This window comes from Xiphophorus hellerii, chromosome 3 (assembly GCF_003331165.1).
Source record: "Xiphophorus hellerii strain 12219 chromosome 3, Xiphophorus_hellerii-4.1, whole genome shotgun sequence".
NCBI classification, from domain to species: Eukaryota; Metazoa; Chordata; class Actinopteri; order Cyprinodontiformes; family Poeciliidae; genus Xiphophorus; species Xiphophorus hellerii.
In genome coordinates this window covers 14133401-14154083 of record NC_045674.1, presented here as the reverse complement: position 1 = coordinate 14154083, position 20683 = coordinate 14133401, and the positions used below count along the sequence as shown (strand labels likewise).

At 41.2% G+C, this 20683-nt stretch overlaps 1 protein-coding gene across 1 annotated transcript; it reads left to right on the top strand.

Moving 5' to 3' along the window:
• Positions 1-792: 792 nt before the first annotated feature.
• LOC116717839 (myocardin) lies at positions 793-20149 on the top strand. The gene is made up of 16 exons (XM_032559474.1): positions 793-1100; positions 2018-2167; positions 7253-7306; positions 8864-8919; positions 9392-9458; positions 10189-10314; positions 10427-10617; positions 11721-11861; positions 12436-12601; positions 12688-12856; positions 13508-13652; positions 13732-14331; positions 14424-14522; positions 14990-15112; positions 15193-15247; positions 15327-20149. The coding sequence occupies exons 2-16, from the start codon at positions 2113-2115 to the stop codon at positions 15740-15742; spliced, it is 2463 nt and encodes an 820-aa protein (XP_032415365.1). The 5' UTR covers positions 793-1100; positions 2018-2112; the 3' UTR covers positions 15743-20149.
• The last annotated feature ends 534 nt before the right edge of the window (positions 20150-20683 follow it).

Genomic DNA, 20683 nt, shown 5'->3' with positions numbered 1-20683 from the left:
TCTCTTTCAGGACCTGCTCTCCTGACCAACCGGCTTGTTGCTTCATCCTCTCCTCCTCGCCGTCCTCTCTCTCCGCCTCCCCTCCCTCTTCTCCATGACCTGCTGAACCAGCACACACACCGGCTTGTCTGTCAAACTGGAGGAACAGGTGCTCCAGCTACAGACTCACTTACCCCACTTTCCCCCCCCTCCCTCTGACAGCCTATAGTTACACATGTAAAAGCGTGACCGGGCACATGCAGGCAGACCCTCCCCTGTTCGTCCCCCCAGGTGAGCTTGAACACTGAGGTGAAACTCAGGTGATTTCGCTTGACGGCCGGTGCATATAGACGCTGTAAAGCGTGCAGACTTACTGACCTGTGACTTTCCACGGTGCCACACACACACGCGCACATGTACACACACTACTAAATCACTTTACCGGGTGACCCAAAGGTATCTTGACAGGAGCATATGAGCCTGCAGTCCTGCTGCAGCACATAATTTGACGTGAGTCCAAAACACTCCAGGGCTTCTCCTGTTGCTGTGTAATAAACTGTCTTCTTATCCTGGTTTCACTTTTCTAACCATCACATTATGTGCCAGTTCAGCTCCTCGCTTTAAAGAACTGCACTAATTTTTATCTGTGGTTCTGCTCCTGTCAGAGTCAAGTACAAACATGAGAGCAGCTCGCCCGTCTTTGAGCTTCTGTCAAGCAGCCAGCAGGTGTCAGGGGAGGGTGACTGGCTTTGAGGGAGGAGGGCGAGGATGGGAGACGAGGTCATAAAGTGGGGGTGGGGGCGTTAGGCTTGACAGTCCCTCACAGTTGGCACCGAGGATCTGTGATGCTTCAGGGGCGGACGGGGCAGAGGGAGAGAAGTTTTGAGAGTGAGGGGACGGAGAAACTGCAGAGCCTTCTCCTCCTTGCTTCTGCACCTTCAGGACAAAGAGCCAAGAAGTGTGGAAACAGGAGGAAAAAAGACATGAAAAGAACATGAAAGACAGAAAGTGTCATTAACCGCACTACGAAGTTCTCTCTCTTCCCTCCGTCTCGCACCTCTCTCAATTTAATCTTAAAGCCACTCCAATTTCCCCCGAGAGACTCAATTCTCCCTTTTCCTGTAAGTATTCTCTTTCATTCTCTTGCTTTTATTCTCTTAGCGTTCGCAGCTCCTTCTTGTACCTTGGTGCCCTGCAGTCGAGCCTCGCCTCTGCCAGACATGAAATCTCAATCAACTTCTTGTTGCTTGATGGCAGTAATGAGCAAGTGGCCTCGTTTTGGACCCTTTCAGTCATAAATAAGCAAAGTCGGTGTGTGTTTATGGAAACGGGGACTAGGAGGAGCTGAATTAGCATGCATCACCTCAGCTATTCCACAGCATGTGTGTGTGTTTGTACACTCAAACGGACTTCCTCTGGGTGTTCTGCTGCCGGCTATTTCTCGGATCAATATTGTTAATAGGTTGTGTGTGCGCGTGCTGATGCGGCTTATGCAGATTTCCAGCTCTCTCTGTTTGAGTCAGCCCTTCTTCCTTCAGCTCACAAGCTGCTGTCACTGTGTAGCTATGTGGCGGCGCGCTGTAGGTGTTGTGACTTCATGTTTGTCCGTCACAATCAGGCTCCTCGGGGCCCTGATGTCTCAGGATCCGCGGGGCTTTCTGTCTCCGTCACTCATCCGAGCTTGGCACCCCTCTTCTTCTTCCTCTTCCTCCTCCTGGCTCCTCGCTCTGCCTCTTGTCTGTTTAATTCTGTGCGTCGTTAGCTGTGTCTCTGGCTGTGGGTGGGCCTCTGTGACACTCAGTGCGATTATGACAGGCTGTCTGCAGGGAGGCCTGCTGCTTCCAGAGCTGCTCGCCATAGAGTTCAGTCAGCCTGCAGGTCTGAGACGTCTCCATTTCCTGCTATGTCTATCGCTGCTGTGCCTGGGTGTGTGTGTTTGTGTGTGTGCCTCTATCAATATATTATCTCTATCGGTAGATTAATAAGCATCTGTCTCTCCACCTCCCGTCCCTCCTTGGCTCTGATGTTTCCTGAGCAGTGAGAGACAGAAGGACGGAAGCCCATTCCACCTGGTAGGGCGACGCAAGGAACTTCCTCTTTCTCCTGGCTCCACTTCCTTTGCTCCGCTCCGCCATGACTCTCCTGGCCTCCGAGAGGTCGCTTCTCATCAGGAACAAGTTCCGGTCAGGTGAGAGCCAGCCGGACGTTAATCATGCGGGTTAAAATTGCTTTGCCACAATATACGCTTTCCATTTCAGATACTGTTTTCACTATAATCAGAAATACATGAATGTCTGTCATTTTATGTTAGCAAGAGTTGAACACAGCAATTTAAGAACTTCAGTGAGATATAAACAAGGTAGAACATAATAGTGAAGTAGAAGGGGAAGGTTTTCTACATTTTTTATAAACAAAAAGAGAGTAGTGTGCATCTGTATTTAGCACCTTACACTCTGGTACCCTGTAATAAAATCCTTTCGAACTAATTATCTGTCTAGATGTTTAAGCCAGACTTAAGTTATAAAGCCGTTTCTCAAAGTTTGGAAATTGCAGTTCTCAGTTCAAACCACCAAACAAAAAATAAGACTTATTATGGCACAAATGAAAACATATCAAGACATGGCTGTCCATCTAAACTGCAAAGTTGGACAAGGAGAACATCTGTCAGAGAAGCAGCCAAAAAAAGAGTAAACGATTGGTGATAGAAAGTCATACAAAGTTTGGTTTGAAGCTTAAAAACTAGTGGATGAAAGTGGCTGCTTGAAGATAATTTTCAGGCCCGCCTGTAAAGCTGTGTGTGGTGGAAAACTAACTCTACCCATTACCCTGAAACTTCAAGCTTGCAATGAAACACGGTGGTGGCAGCAGCATGCTTTTGTGATGCTTCTTTTCAGGAGATACCAGGAAGCTCGTCAGAGCTGATGGGAAAATTCACAAAGCTAAATAAGACAGTCATGAAATGAAACCTGTTACAGGCTGCAAATGATCTGAAACTGAACTGGACCTTCCAGCAGGACAAAACCTGCAGCCAGAGCTAAAGATTCGGAGCATATTTACATACTAGAATGGCTCAGTTAAAGTCCAGACATGAATCCAGTTAAAAATCAATGGTAATACTATTAAAGTTATTTTGCAAAAAATTAAAAAATTGAGTGGAAAAAGTCAGTTTCCAGGTGGTGGAGAGATACCCTCATAAGTGGTAACTGCATTAAATAATAACCAAATAAGCCATAAACAACGATGGAATTTGCATTTCTAGCTACTAAAGTGTACAATAACTAAAATAAGGAATAGTAAACTTTGAGTGAATGGAGATTCCTTCAAAACATTGGCCAAGTCATGTAGAAATCTGCATAAAATTTGACAATATGGATGTATTTTAGGTGTAAAATTAATTACAGTTTTTGCAAGAAAACAGAATCAGTGTGGATGAATTATGAACCAAACTGCACAGATTTGAACACAACTGTATGGTCTTTTTTCTCTTTCTCTCAGCAGATACTAGAAGCTGCTGTTTTCACTATGAAATAGGCCATTGAGTAATGTATTGTCATGGTATCATTTTGTGTTGAAGTATCAGAATATCACAGTATTTACACAAAAATATAAAACAGTGGCGTTCAAAGTCGGCATCCTGCGTGTTTTTGTTCTCCCACTGGTTTAAAGCACCCGGATCAAATGACTGATCATTAGAAGGTTTAAGAAGAACATCGACATGCTGAAGAAGTTGTTACTACCAGCAGGGAGAGAACTAAAACATGCAGGATGCCGGACCTCCAGGACCCACTTTGGGCAGCCCAGATATAAAACAAAACAAACAAAAGATTAAACGTTATCAATTCAATTTGATTAAAAAGAGTTGAGTGACATGTGGGGCTGGTTTAGTATCCAGTCCATGGCATGCGTTTGTCACCAGTGATATATAAAATGACTTGAAATCTTGGTGTTAACAGGATAAAATGTGGTTCTTTTCAGAACTGAGTGGTGAAACCATAGCGACACCACTTCGCTGCACCGCTGAATTTGTTGTTGATTTCTTCTGTGCACTTGTGCAGCAGAATTGGTTGGACAGGGAGGAACAGATCAAACACTTGTCATCTTCTCACATTGGAGAAAGATTTCAAAATCAGGATTTTCAAGTGACAGGTCTCTCCCTTAGGCCGACTTTACTCCACCGTCGTGGTGTGTGTGTGTGTAGCATGTGTGTAACCTTGCGGTGAGAGGCGGTTTATTCAATTCCCATGTCAACAGATTAGAGGATCTACAACGTGACACACTTGGTCTCTGCTGTGGCTCAATCTGGGTTGCAGTCGCAGATTTTCAGTGCATCAACTCATTTTCTGTTGAGTTGAAAGTTGTAACTTGGATCCTGCGAACTACTGATACAGCTGAATATTTTTGTTTATTGAGAAACAAATAAACAAAAGCGGAGACTGCATTCTATAAAATTAAATTGTGTTCAGATTCATTCAAATTCATTCTAATCCATTCAAATCATTTAGACAGATTCTGACAGAATTACAAACATCTCAACAGAATACCGTCAGATTTAATGGATCATTTTTTCGCCAGTTGCTAAAGCTGTCCACCTAAGGAAGCGCAGCTGACTGCATCAAGTCACTGACCTTAAAGCAAAACTGAGGATCCCCACGAAGTATGAGATGAAGAATTACCCCTTTTTAACAGGAAGAAACTGCCAGTGAAACCAGACCCAGAATCTGCTATCTGCTGCGACTGGCTGAAGGTTAAGAGAACAGAAACAAAATAACTGAAGCAAAAACAAAGAGAACACAGATGATACCAGATGACGCTTAAAAACACCACTGTCTTGCAACTTTTGGATGCATGAATGGCTTTCTCAAATATATCTGAATCAAATGAATGATTACTGAACAGGTCTTTGCCAAGGAGATAATTAAGATAATTAAGTGTTACAGTGAAAATGCCTCCAAAAGATGCAGAACATCTCAGTGTTGCAGAACCCTGGTTTAAATCAAGTATTGGTCATTTTCAAAGGCACAACTTCACAAAATTCACAAGATTATTGAGCTAGCAATAATCTCCACGTGGACACATACACAAAGGTCCAACAACATCCGTTCCCTGGAGGGTTCTCAAACTTTGCTAGAAGTACAACAGGTGACATTCTGGCTGACTTTAGTTGTGCTCTGTGCTGAGATTTTGGTACCATTTCAAGACGAACACAAACAAACCGTGATAAAGAGCTACAAAGCATTAGCAGCCAAAGCATGTTATTTCTCTGACATTAAGAGAAGTGCAGAGAAAATCTGGTGAACTTCTACAAACTTAAGGAGAAGAAGTCCTTAAACAAGTCCTGCTGGATGCATACGCCACAATTTATTTACCTCAGCAGTTTTAAATTTGATCTGCAGTGGATTTGCTAACTGTTGTTTGTAGTGACCAGACTCACTACTGTTGGCACTACAAGCTACAGTAGTAGCACTGTATTGTTCATTAGTTTCTGCTTTCAAAGTGTAGCAATATGTTCCTTAAAGAAGGTTGATGTCTTACATGCAAGGTAGCCATATTGAATTTGAATGTCAGTGTTTTAAAAAAAAACAAAAAATAAAATAAAAACCCTTCATTTTCCAATTGGGACTTTTTGGGACCTTTCTGTTGATATTTACCTGGATACTTGAGCTTCTGAGTAAAAAAGGAGCATAAAATTACCCGGCATGCTTATTCGAGTCAGGCAGTGCCTTTGGATAAGTTTGTTTTTCTTTCCGTTTTTGTTGTTGTTGTTTTTTTCAAGACAGACTACAACAAAATGACTTTTTTTGAACTGCTTTAAAATGTCTTTAGTTAAAATGTACTGCAGTGTTTACTGCAGTGATACTTGTTATAAAAGTTTGAGAGCCACTGCCATACTATGCACCCAGGGGATTCAGGTGGTGTAAAACCAATACAAAACATGGAAGATAAGAGTGTTAAAACAATGTTTGACACTGATGTCATCAATAAAAAACGAAAGCCTTGGGTGAATTTGGCTGCTACGCACAAATTTTAGTCATTTTGCCATTTGCATTAAGATAATAAGCATAAAAAAATAAGCTGGAGGGGTTGGAAAAAAGTCTATTTGGATTTCTTAACTGGGCCAGTGAACACAACTCTACACTAACACTGGACCTGATACTGTAAATAATAAAAAAAAACAACTACGCACCACTTGCTTTTACTAACAATAATAAAACCTTAAAAGGTGCTTTTGCGTGACATCCTTTTGGGATTCAACAGCCACTCTGCCACAAACAACCTTTCCATCACTGCATATTTTAATGCTACATTTCCTACAACTTGTAGCGGCTGCTGAATTCCCAGGCAGCTGTCGTGAATGACTGCAAAATAGAAAGGCGAGAAAATGACAGTCCCCTAGGTGTTCAAACAGCTGCTGGAAAACAGGATTCTTTAGGCAGCTGCTCTGCTCCTAATCTCGTCTGTACATACATGAGCTGTTTCCAGTTAACGTCTCCAAAGGAAGCGTCGTGACTGGGCATTTGGGAATATTATAGTCTGTTTGGGCTGTGATCTTTTTTATTAGTAGGCCTTCATCACAACTGGTGTAGCAGAAAATGCTCATTTTCGAGTTTTACTGGGAGGCAAAATTAGTTTTTGGGAACTTTGAAGAAGCATGATTTCCCTGTTTGATCCTGACCTTCACCAACATTTAGTTTTGAGAGGATTAGAAGCGAAGTCAAAGGTTTGCATGGCATCTACAGTTCAAACAACAAATGAATAGTTGAAACTGAGCTGACAAACTTGTTTCAGACAACAATTTAATTCCAGATTACTACACTTTCATACTGAGAGAGAGGAAATCAGGAAGACTGCGGCTAGCAGCACAAACGAGCATGACGTGAGCAGGACAGGATGTATGAGAGGCTTGTGAAGAGAGAGGGACAGCTGAAGGGGGGATGGGACCAACCGAAATAGATTTACAGAGGGATAAATAGAAACTTCAACCTCCTCCCTGCTGCGCTGCCCCCTCCCCACCTGCTTTCTCAGGTCTCTCAGGTCTCAGTACACACCAAAGTGTACCAGAGGCCCAGCTGTACCCTGCTTCACCTGTGTGTTTTATGTGATAAGCATTAAAGAATATATACTCCATCTACAGGCTAATTGATTTACAAGCATGCATTATTGAGCTGTTGGTAAAGTGCCTTGGATTGATTGCTTTCTGCTTTTCTTTGGCTGAATTTCTGTTTCCAGATCTGTCTTTCTCTCAGCACAGCTCATCATCTTTGTTTTGTTTCAGTCCTGCAGCTGAGGATTCAGAACCGAAGGCTGAGCGAAATCAATGCAGACCCAGGTTAGCTTGCGTTATTAACCTTTGATTGAGTGCTCTGCTCTGGCAGCAAGCTGCATGTGTTGTTAACCACGGCAGAGCCACCGCTTTTAAATCAAAGACGATGCATATCTCATTTACTTTTTCATATTAACCTTTTGTGAAAATGGCAAAACCTTTAAAAACAGGATGTTTTAATCCACCAGGGTGATGCAATAGATGGCAATAATAGCAGAGAAAATATTATAGCATTTATTTTACTGTTCATCTTTCTCTGCAGCAGTAAAATCCCAAACTGAGAAATTTAGACACACTAACAAGGTTCTTGGGGCCTGTGAAAGAGAAACAGGCCCACAGCACCCAACCCTAACCCTCCACACATTTACACCTTGATAGTAGAACAGAATCGCTTCTTTTTTCTGCCATGACTCTCAAATTATAGATAGTGTCCACTGAATGTTATGGAGAGTTTAACTCATTTTCACACTGCAAATACACAAAGTCTTACTAAGTAATTTTGTCTGGTTTCATGTGCAAATATCTTAGTACACTTGAAAAAAGACAAAATTAACTTTCAAGTAACTTTTTAGCAAAATAAAGGAGCTTGTTTAAGTCAGTAACTCCTAAATATTGTTGAAAAAGTTCTACTTCCACTGGCAGATTATTTCACTAATAACTTGAGAAAAAACATCTTGTTATAAGTGAGATAATCTCCCAGTGAAACTAGTACTTTTTTTTTATCAATATGAAGAAATTAAACTGCACTGACCTGTGTTGTACCGCTCAGTGGAAACAAAGCTCCAGGTTTCCACTCTGAGCTGCAGTTCTCTATAAGTGAACTTTAGACATTGTTACTTCTTACACTTTCCTGTTTATTCTGTGTGATTGGGAGATAAACCTCATCTAGTCTTGCTTGTAACAACTTCAGTTCATTTAAACTTTTAAATTATTGTTGTAACTGAGAAGTTTAGGTATTTTCTTGTGGTCATTTGTTGACCAATAATTTGTTGAGACATTTGCAAAAACGTGTGGTACTTTTCCCTCCACTAAATAAACTATTTTGAGTGTAAAATTGCACTTCTGCAGCAGAGTGTGAATATATTTCAGAATAAATGGTGTAAGTCAAAATAAAACCCTGAGGGCTGAATGGTTTTGTTGATGCCCACCTGAAGGGTTGAAAACAACTTAAAAGTTGGCAAAACTATCGGCAACCAGATTTAAAAGAAGTTGCACAAGTCTAAGAAGTAATTCTCACTTTTGTTGGTTCATAGATACAGATTTAATAAAGTGAAGTGTAAATGCAGAATGCTCCTAACACATTGTCAGTTGTCTCTATTAGAAAGACAAAGAGGAATCAATATCTGAATGTATTTAGAAATGTTGAAATAGAAAAAATGACACAATAGTCTACTGATCTTCACTTCTACCCTTCTTCATGCTGTAACTTGCAGGGATGAGTGGAAAATCTGAAGGTTTTCGGTGGATTTTATTTCCATCACCCACTTCTTTTAATTTCTAAAACTATAAGTAAGAATACATTTTGTTTTTTTACATCCTGTTATTCATATGTTTTGTCTGCAGGGTTGAAATCTGCCTCCACTCACCAGAAAACAGAGAAAAAGCGGAGTGAAGCTCATGTAAGTTGTACAATATAATGTAACAAGTCATGTATTTTAAGCCATACAAACTTCCGATGTTGACTGTATGTGGGAGAATATAATAAACGCTTTAGCGTAGGACCCAAAAAATAACTTTCTTAAAATTTCGTAAAACTTTAACTTTTGCAAATCAACGCAATAATTTGAAACATCTCTTGATCTTTCATAATTGATACATGAGGCTTTTGCGGCCATCTAACTATACCCCCCCCCCCCCCAAAAGATTGCTTTTTATAAATATCCTTAGAGGATATTTATATATTTAGGGCAACTACTAAAGATCCATTTATTTAGAGAAGTGACAACAGGTTTGTTTGATAAAAAGAATAAAGTTGGAGCGAATTGAGAATCTTTGCAGCTCTGTGTAATGCCAGTCATATTACGAATATAGAAAGCAGTGTAAAAAAGCTGGACTCATTTGAATAAACTGACCTAATGTTTTCTGATGCAGCGTCAAACTGAGGACGGCATCACTCAGAAGTTGCCCCCTGGTGGTCTGAGCGCTGAAACTGCACAAGGTGATGCCAAGCCGACGGTGAAGCTGCTGTCTGCTTCTTGCTTTACTCTCTCTGCCTTCAGCTTTGTGCACAATAACAGATTTGCCCTCTTGGTACTCCGTCTCTGTCTGCGTTACATCTGCTGTACAGCAGCTGAGGGCGTGTGTGTGTGCGTGTGCGTGTGTGTCACAGTGTACTGTGCTTCACTATCTGTGAAACTAAGATGTGACCTTGTTGCATAGTGTAATGCTGCTTTAAAAGAAGCCGACACATCAGTGACTGACAGCACATGATAATCTGACAATCGCAGTCATCATTTCTTCTCTCTCTAATCTCTTCCTCTTCTAAACTCTCATCTTCTTCATTTCCATACTCCCTAACCCTGCCTTTGATTTAAAAGAGCTATTATTATAGTATCAGGCATTTCAAAAAGATGTAATTTCTTTAAAAGCTCTTTCTTCTGACATTTAAAAAAACAGTGAGAGGGACTGTGTGTGCACACATCCAAGGCGACACATTTCCCTGTGGGAAAAAGTGTTTACTATTTCCTGATGCCTCTGCTGGTTTGGACTGGAACTCGCTGCCTGTGGCGAAGCTGTTCTGCACACTCACATCACATATGTTCTCTAGTCCTGTTGCTTCCCTTTCTCCAATCTTCTCTCTCTCTCTCTCTCTGTCTGCACTGATCTCCCATCTGTCCTGTTCTCTCCTTTTAATCTGCAACATTCCTCCTTCTGTCTTCCACCCGCAGAGAGGACTGTATGTGGGGCCCTGAGGCAGAGGAAGGCTCGCCCCTCACAGACCCTCACTGAGAGGATCCAGCTACCTCCAGCAGCCGCAGAGCAACAGCTTGAGCACACGTTGCCCCTGGAGAATGGTAAATAAATACTCGACAACACACATACCGACACATTTGGAAACAAATTCTTCCCAAAATCTTGTTTCCTTCCTGTTTTGATCTTGCATCCCTGGACCGGTGATTTCCTCAGGTCTTGCCTCGTTCCCCGCTGATGTCTTCGAAGAGGACATCTCTTCCTCCATCTCGTCTTTAAACACGGAGCAACATGCCGCTCTCCAAGCCCCATCTATTTCCTCCCTGCCAGGCCTCCCAGTTGACCAACCACTAAGTGACTGCTCAGCTGTGGGCCTGACCCTTAATAACAATCCCAGTCATGCACAGGTATTGAAGACAGCAGAAAGCCATTAACACCACTGTCTGGTGAATGACCCTGTCAGAAACTTGCATATCTGCATTGTTTTTTACCGTGTGACTGCATGGAATTTTAAATAAATACTTCAGCTCCGTTTTTCTCTGCATCTGACACTGAACATTTGTAATTATCAGGTTAAATCAGACTGACACAGTCCTGGGATGAAAATCTTGTTGCAGGAGGATTGTAGCTTTGAGATACTACATATAAATAAGATAAGACTCACTGCAATAAAATGTAAACGTCAATCACCCAGTATGAACAACACTTAACCTGATGCTACCCCATGCAAACACTCTCAACTCGGATGAAAATGTTAGCTGTCTTTGCAAACTTAATGCTTGAAGTGGCTCCAACTGCCTGCAGTCCAACCTATATTTTGATTAATTCGGCTAATACTGAATACTCATTTATCTATTTTATCAATTTAAAACCGCTTTTATTTTGTTGTGTGTTTTTCTCTGTTCATGTATTTTGAGATTTTTATCTCGAAAGGTGCCAGGTAAAGATTTACTTACATTAACCACAAGGGGGTGATCATAGCATGTGCAAAGATCATTGAACTTTCATCCCAAGATGGTTTGAAGATCATTACGTATGATTTAAAAAACAAACAAACAAAAAAAAACAACTAACAGCCCCTAAATCTACATTTCCAGGGGTTTAACTGTCCCAGTTATCCCAACTGAGTTTCTGTATTTCTGAAACCTAAACAAACATCAATAGCTTTAACAAAATCTCTGCATAAACTCAGACTGTTAGTTATGATAATCCACCATATTACCCATAAATGATTGAGGCCCCACCCACCTGGAAATGTATAATTCTTAACAATCGTAGTTTAATTATTTGTATCCTTCGAGTCTGTTCTCAGACGAGTTATAATTTGAGTTTGCCACACTGTACATTTTGCCAGTATATTAGATATACATTGTCAAAAACATGTAACATTTGAAATATAATAAAGACGATTCATTTCTAAAATGGGTAAAGTTAGCTTTTCTTCTTGCTTTACAAACAGAAAAATGTCATTATTTTTTCTGAAATGCACTTTGTTTCTTTATGCTTTCAGTCCGGTTTGACGTTGCTTCCGGCAACCGCGGGCGTCAGACAACCTCTGAGCATGACGCTGGGCGAATCAAACTCCTTGGCACCAACTGGAAGACCAAACGGGATGTTCCTGACCTCTCAGACGACACCCCTGCTGCCAAAGGTATCATCCAGTCTCAGGACCAGATCATTTCAGTTTGGTTCTTGTTAGTGCTATCAACGATTTTGTATATATATATATATATTTTTTTATTAATCTGGAAGATACAGTTATAGCAAAATGCAAATAAACATATCTAAAAGTAATCTAAAATAATCATGCATATTTTCTGGTGGCATTCACAGCATGTGTTCAACAAAGTACACAAGAAAAGCGCTGTGGTGTTCTTTAACCTAACAGGATGGTCAATCCTGTGTTTTTTTTTCTGTACTAAGCTGCCCTGCAGTCATTACTGTCACTTTGTACTTCTGGGGGGAGTCGGTGCTTGCCATGTAGGTTAACATATTCACACATAAACCCCGGTGGTGTAGGTCAGAGGCGGCACACAGTGTCATCAGGACATTTGTGAGGCATTTACACATAAAGAATGTAACCTTAGCAAGGGCCAAACATGTCAAATATTTTACAATAAGCTGACATTTCCAATGAAACTCTCCATGTGGAAAGTATTCACTTGTAGTATGTAATATACTGTAGCTACTGTTTAGAGAGATGTTGGCAATGTGTGTGTTTACAGACAGCTCGGCCTCCCAGCCCGATCTGCCCCTCGTCTTTGCCCCCTCCCCTAAACTTCAATCACCTTACCCGCCCACGGAAACCGCGGGACATCAAACCCAAGATGAAGAAACTCAAGTATCATCAGTACATTCCTCCAGACCAGAAGGGAGCGTCTGGGACTGGAGGTGCTAAACTTAAGCTCTACTTTTCTCCATTTATTGCAAAAATATTCCTTCATTTTGCTAACATGTTTCACTCCCATGTTTTCCAGCGGGAGGAGCTAAGCAGAGCAGCCCTGCCCCTACGCAGCCACTAGACCCCGCCTACTCCCATCTGCTGAAACAACAGCAGGTCTTCCTCCAGCTTCAAATCCTGCAGAGTCAACAGCAGCAGCAGCAGCAGCGACTACAGCCGCCGCAGCAGGTTACAGTTGTACCGAGGTGTGCAAACAATAATGATGAACTGTCTGGTCAATTCACCATTGCACCTAATCAAAAAAGTTTTTGGTAACTGCATTTTGCTTTCAGTCCAGCTTCATGAATATTGTTTTTCACAGAAGTTAAATCAGCAAATGTGCAACAGTTAGCTTTGCCAAATGAAGACAGAGTGTTTCTATACAAAAAGCAGAGTTTGTACATTTTGATGCCGTTATTCTGTTTGAACAAGTTCAAACATGGTCAAGGTAGCAAGAAAGCAGCAACATTGCTCTTTTTGTAGTTTTTTGTGTTTATATTGTGGGTTTTCTCATTAAGTATCATTAAAGCAAAAAAAAAGAAGATGGCAAATGATAGGTTAAAAGTGAATATAAATCTTTCTAAAAACACACTTTATTCTTTTGAAATGCAAATTTAAGCCAAAAAAATTTGGGATAACAGAAAAAACATTTTGGAAAATGCAACATTTTTCCCCACTTGTTCAGATCTGAAAAATTATGAGAGCAATGACTCCAAACAAATCCTGCATAAAACTACCAAAATTTAAAAGGTGTGACTCATCATAGATCAGGTGAATTGACCAACACCCAGCAGTGTAGATATCTGAATTACTTATCCAGACATTTACCTGAGTTGATCGCTCTTTCACTCCTCCAGTGGAGATCACAATGATCTAGTGAAGTCTTGTGGAGCCTCACCGCTCAGCCTCCAACCTGTTCCTGCCACAACAAACCAAACTCAGATGGATGCAAATCCTACTTCCAAACCAGAGCTTCTTCCTGCAAATCTTGTTGATCTAACGGTAATATATATATATATTTTCCACTAATCATTTTTAATAACTAGAAGAAGCTGAAAATGCTTGTTGACCGTTCCCCCAGGTGTCGGAGTTGAGGCAGCAGCTGCGTAAACGTGGCCTTCCTGTCTCTGGAACCAAGCCGGCCTTGTTGCAGCGCCTTCGTCCCTTCCAGCTTCAGCATGCCTGCCCCACCCCGGCTCCTCTTAGCAAGCTGGGCACCAGCATGGAGCCCCTTAGTCCTTGTGCCCCGCTGCCACCCTGTCAGAGCCCTGGCTCCAGCCCCGGCTTCAGGCTGAGCTCGCCCGGCAGCAGCCCGAACCAACAACTGTACATCCAAGACGGGGGGATTCCTAATGGGATTCTCAGTGACAGTCCCAACAGAGATCCAAATGGGACTCTGAACGCTGTCCCAAAAGCATTCGCAGACGCTGCGTCAGTCAGTTTGGCAGGTGAACAGTGTGGTCTCAGCAGCACTGTGTTCTGGGATCCTGCTAGCACTGCATCAGGAACTCCAAGTCCCAGTTTGCCCATGTCGTCCTCCTCGCCCCTGCAGTGTGGGACTCCATGGAGAACCGACAGAGAACAGCAGCCGCAGGAACATTTAGAGCTGAGCGTGAAGCTGGAGAAGAGGGAGAGGAAGAGAAGCCGGCATACTGACTTCTACCTGCAAGCGGGTACTGAGGTGAGAAGTTTGAGTGTTTTGCCACAAAAGATTTGGAAAGCATGTGATATATTAGGGGTAGTACTGCATAAATGTGACTTCTCCCCAACCAGTCTGGGGAGGGATCCCTTCATCCGTTCCTGCAACAGGATCCGGGACGCCTAAAAAGGCAGGCAGAACTAAATGTGCAAACGGAGGTGCTTTTTGCTGAGGTAATATGCACAAGTCATAAAGACATAAAGTATGTTTTATAAAATATTCCTTGATAGTTTCTCATTTTAGCACTTTACAACCACAAACCTTCAGTATTTTATTGAGAATTTATAGACCAACACAAAGTGTTGCATAAATGTGAAGTGGAAGCAAAGTAATGCATGGTGTTTGAATTTTTACAAAATCTGGACAAAGGTTCCAGTATGAGGAGAATATTGAGCAGTAAATTAGCCAAGAGGAATGAAATACATTAAAGTTTGCTGTTGTAACGTGAGAAAATCTAAAAAGTTCAAGAGGAATGAATACTTTGGCAAAGTACTGTTAACGATAAAAGCAATTACTCCAGTCTGCACTCTAAATCACTGTGCCTTAAAACATTTATCAAATTCCTCATGTGAATGAGCACTCATCCTCACCTGTCAACTGATTTAAACTGTCTTGTCCAATCATGTGATTTTGCCGCTAGCCGTGTGATGTGATTGGCCATGACTTCGAGCTGCCACTGCAGATTACAGCAAGTCCAGTTCAGACCTCACTTGGCGTTCGCAGCTTGGAGGAAGAGCTACAGGAGGCGATTCAGAAAGCCCAGGTTGGTCTGCAGAAAAAAGGAAGTCACTGAGAGATCTTTGAGCTCAGGACTGAAGCATCTTTTCTTCCTCTCTGCAACAGATGGACCCTCGACAGTCTATTGATGATATTCTAGATGAGCCACTTATTTGTGATGGTGAGTCTCAAAAAGGGAACTAGAAATACATTCTTAATGTCGTATCTGTCTAATCCTTTTGACTGTATCCTGCTTCCAGGCTCTCTTGAGGCCTCTGATCATAAATCTGCTGCACACTCACTTCCTGACCGCTCCCCTGCCCCTCAAACCAAGCAGCCCCAGCCTTTTCAGCAGCAAGATGACAACTTCCTGCCATCCCCTCTTTGTTCCTCTCTCTTACTGGAGCTCCCTCCGTCTCCTGCAGTAATAAACCCAAGCCAGGTTGTCCCTGCGCCTCCGCCTCTCCCAATCTGCACCTCCCCTTCGCCTTCAACTAGAAAGTCTCGGAAACGGCGGGCTCCTGCACAGTTTGACGCTGCCGATTGGCTCGAAACCCTCACTTCAGGCCTCCACCCCCTCACCCCGCCGAAACCTCCGTTTGTCGAGTCCGATTTTAGTCTGGATTCGGATCTGAATGTGAATCGAGTGCTCGATCTTTTGATAGAGCAGTGGTGAAGATGTAAAAGATGGTGTGTAAACATGGTGCCGTGAAAAAGTATTCATATCCCTCGAACTTTTCAACATGTTGTGACGTTGCAACTAAAAGTCTCAATTGTAATTTATTGGGATTTTGATGGATCAACACAAAGTTTTCAAAACACTTTACTTTAAAAATCTAAAAAGTGTGTCAGGTATTTGGATTCAGCCCTTCTTAGTGAGAGGACCAATTTTCAGTGCAAAACAGCTGCAGATCGTCTAGAGGTATGTCTCATTTTTTAAATATCTTAAGCTCCTTTAGACTGAAATAATATTATTTGTGAGCTTTAACTTTCAACACCATGTAGATTTTAAATTGAATTTAGGTTTAGACCTTCACCAGGCCTTTCTAACATATGAACGTGCTTTGATCTAAACCATTACATGGTCGCTGGGGTGGTATTTATAGAGTTGTCGAAAGGTCAACCTTTTCTGAAATCTGAAAACTATGCTCCCTCGCCCAGCCTGATAGTTTACATCCGGGGTGTCCAAGCTGTGGCCCGGGGGCTATATGTGGCCCTTGAAATGATTTTGTTTGGTCCCTGACCACAAGTCAAGAATTGATGACCCAAAACATTTGGAAATGCTCTGTTTTTTTTAGTAAGGCAACAGCCTTTTTATGTTTTGGATCCTGTACAGATTTTATAAAAATGTTGTTTATTGTTGAGCAGGTAAAACAACAACAGCAAAATATTAAAATAAAATAATTTTGCATTTTTGCTTTAATTAACTTTGTGACGCACCACAAGTTTAAATTTCCCAGGTTTGGCTTCGAAGGGAAACAGTTTGGACCCCAGTGGTTGACATGGCTCACCATGTCTTTAAGTTGTCATTCCATCTCCTTCTCATGAAGCTGGTTGTTTACTAATATTCTTTAACAAACCTCTAAGGTCTCGACAGAGCAGTTCATATCCAAGTTGAGATTAAAATGTACAAAAATTAACTCTGTTGACCTATAATGTGAATTCTGAATGCAAATGATTACACTGGATATTTTTTGCGAGTATAGGACTGAATACATTTGTGCGCCACCTGTTTGATTTTTAATTTTTTTTTACAAAAAAACGTTTTCTCAACATTATGTCTGGACTAACAGGTTAAAAACCTCAAGGGATGTGAAATACTTTTGCGAGGCACTTTATGTTTGCATTTCTTTTGTATGATAAACTGTGGATAGTTTCTTACTGTAATGAATTGCACAAAGTGTGTTCGTTGTACGTTCCATGACTAACCTGCAGCCTGAGTCACTGGCTCCACGCAACGTCGAGAGCCGACTTTACTGCGTCTAGTCAGACGCCACTCCGATAGGACAATGAGAACAAACACAGAGATGTAGTCATGCACCCTGTGAACCCTGAGACACAGCAGAGGGGTGCTCAAAAGCACTTTGGCTCAAGCAGCAAAAGAAAACCTGTTGGCGTATTAAGTTGAACACGGTTGCTGGCTGTGCTGGGAGACAAGTCGGTCTTTGACTTTTCTCCAGAACCCGTTGTCGGATTGGGTTGAGTGCGGCACCCTGGTGTTCACTCAGTCTTTGAGTCACAGCCATTCATAAAGCCCATTCAGAGTATGTGGAAGCCAGACAGAGCACACAGCTTGTGTGTGTCTCCAGACCTTAACCTTGATGCCAGACGCACGGTCGGCATGCGGAGAGAAAAACCTGGCAGATTCCCCAAACAAGAAGTGTGTGCTTGCCTTGCGAATGTACTTGTATTTCTCTGTAAGGTATGTATGCTTTTACTGCTTTTCTTAACGTGGTATTCTGCACATAAGTCTGCTTATGTTTGCATAAATGTACAAACTCTCCGTGTTTACTTACAAGTAGTGCAAAATTAATTGTTTACTTATCGTTAAAGGGTCCTTGAAATGAAGCAGGATGCAGAAAACCTCGGTGTTCTCACTTCCTTTATTGTCACTGGTGTTTTTACAGCACAAACTCTAATCAGCAGAAATAAATAAAAAACACATTACCTTCCTGAAGTCATGACTCCACAGGAGAGCAATCAGGCAACAACCACCAGAAAAAAAGTTTTTATACAAATGCACCAATCAGCTGAGTAAGAGTTTCTTCATCGTGTAGCAAAAACAGGTGGTCATTTTGTTCCCTGATTAACCTTCAGTGGCCTCTGCCTCCTGTTGAGTGCTCACCCCATTGCAGTCTAATCCAATTTTAGCACAAGTTATCACCAAACACCAGGGCGACACCTGTTCAGTTAGTGCAAATTAATTCCTTACAACATGCGTTAATGAAATGACTGCTGTATATCATAAGACGCAAAACACAAAATGCATTATTAGGTGTACAATTTGGATTGTTTGCTAACACCATTAGCGACCAGCCAATCACATGACAGAAGCTTTATGCTTTAAGTCATTTAGTTGGCATAAAGTTACAACCAAACATCAGACTGGGTAAGAAAGGATCTAAGTGACTTTTATGGTTGTTTGTGCAAGGCTGACATTTTGGAGCATTTCAGAAACTACTGGGATTTTCATCTTTTGGATTTGCAGAAATCAATCCAAAGATCTTGTGGGCACAAATACCTTGATGATGTTAGAGGAGAATTGGAAAAAAATCCCTTATTACAACCAATGTGTGCAGAATACTATCTCTGAATGCAGAGACTACAGACAACAGCAGCCAAAGTTCACATCCAGTGCCACTCCTGTCAGCTGAGAACAGCGGACTGAGGGTACAATTCACACAGACTTACCACATTTGGACAGCAACAGATTGGAAAATTGTTATCACAGCTGTGAAATTCAGATGTTTGAGTCAGAATTTGATGTAAAGTATGGATCCATTTTTCCTCTTATCCCCGATTCAGGCTGTTGGTAGTGATGTAATACTACCAACTAGGGTAGTATTGTACCCTAGTTGTAATACTAGGGATATCTGGCACATTTTGGACACTTTAGATCAACTAAGCATGATCTAAAAAAAACCACAGGCTGCCTCAGAACTGTTGCTGACAGTATTGACTTCTTTACAATGACAATGTGGTCCTTTTCTGATGGTTCCATGTCACCAATCTCAAATCTTCCTGTTGTTTCTTGAATGATTTTATTGTACTCCAATTGCCACCACAGTCATCAGATCTCTGTCCAATAAACAGAGCACCTTTTGGATGTGGTAAAATAGGAGATTCACGAATGTGCAACTAAAAAATCTGCAGCAACATCTTGTCAATATGGACCAAAACCTCTGAGGAATATTTCCATCACCTTGTTAAGTTTATGCCTGAATTGAGGGAGATCTGAAGCTAATGAATGAATTAAACGTTTTGTGTTCCTGCCCAACCCATACAGAAAAGCCTTTTTTTCCTGCTGATTTTATAATCCACACAGTGTGCTGACTGTAAGGAGTTTCACTTGTCATTTGTTTGCGTATAAACATTCAGGTACCGATGTCCATTTTTCAGCCTTGCTGAACAAAACTGTATAAATGAACCAAAGTCTGACAAAGGTCAGGAAGCATTAACCTTTCTGTACCTCACTAATGTAATCCAGATAAAGAATCTCATCTACAGAACATTATACTTTGATTTTAATTGGCTGCGTGTCCCATCTGTCATGTAGGAAGGTTTGGACTGAATCTTTTTAATCATTTGGCCACCCTCTCCGTGGGATCACTTTATATTCTGTTGGGCTCCTTCTCCTTGAAGGAAAATGTCATCTGCATTGCGATCTCTGGAAAGCAGACTTCTTAAAATCCACCTACCCATGTATGTTCAGATCATGATGTTCCCATGCAGAGTTTCTGCCTCTTTGTTTCTCTTTCTCATGATAAATAACAGACAGTGAATCAAAATAAGATTATCTGTACATTGGCAAACCATCAGCACAGAGCTACAGCTTTATGATGAAGTGACTCTAGTGCAGCTTTCACTATGGAGATGACATGGGGAAAAAAATGCAGTTAAATGTGGATGGATGGCTATGATAATCATAGCGATCAATAAATGTTGCCTGCTGCAAGAAAAAAACCCAGAAAAATTGATAGGCGGGAGAGTAAGATGCTACCTCCTGTGACTTCCACTGCTTAAGGGCTGATGCTCCTGTTTTTATTGTTTCTTATTTCATTTCCAAAAAACAAAAAAAAGAAAAAAAAACTAGGGCAGAGTTTGCTGTAAAACCTCGGTGAAAGTGTAACTGGTTGAATATTTCTATTTTAAAATGACGGAAATTTTGACTGGGTACGTTGGAGTGTTTTAGATGAATGTGATCCGGTTTGCCAGTTGCTGCTACATTTGACTTATTGTGAAAAGACAAAATACTGTATGTTTGCTTTTATTTATGATGTAACTTATTAATGGAAAAGCACAATTTCTGTGCAAAATGTATTTAAAAGAAAGGGAAAAAATTAAAGTCTTAATAGATTTTCTTCCTGTTTTTGCTTTTTTTTTTGCATTTCTTCGTATGATCAAGCAACTAATGAGAACGGAACTTATGATCACTTTTTCCAGCTGTCCCGTTTTATATTTCATTAAATATGAATGCTCACAAAGTGAATTAAACATTCATTTGTACCAGTGTAGTTCTTAAACTTTCTTAAAGCCTCAGTAACGTAGACAAAGCTTGATAGCTAATCTTTGTAATGACACAGTTGATTAATCTGAAGGCGCAACTTCTTTGGCTGCACTGAGGAATAGAAATGCAAAATTTGTTGTATAATCATATTTATTCTGTGAAAGGCCTCTTTCTGTAAAAAATTATATTTTTCAAAAGAAAGGTTATTTATAGTCCTGTTGATTCTGAGCTGAGAAATAAACCTTTAATGTAATTAAAAATTTATTAGACCTGTTGAAGCGTTTCTGGCATGGCTGGTACAGCTTTATGGTGCGTTATAAATAACTTATGCTAGCTCAATTAAATGTTCATACAATTGGGATAGAGACGTTTAAACAGGGTTTACAGACT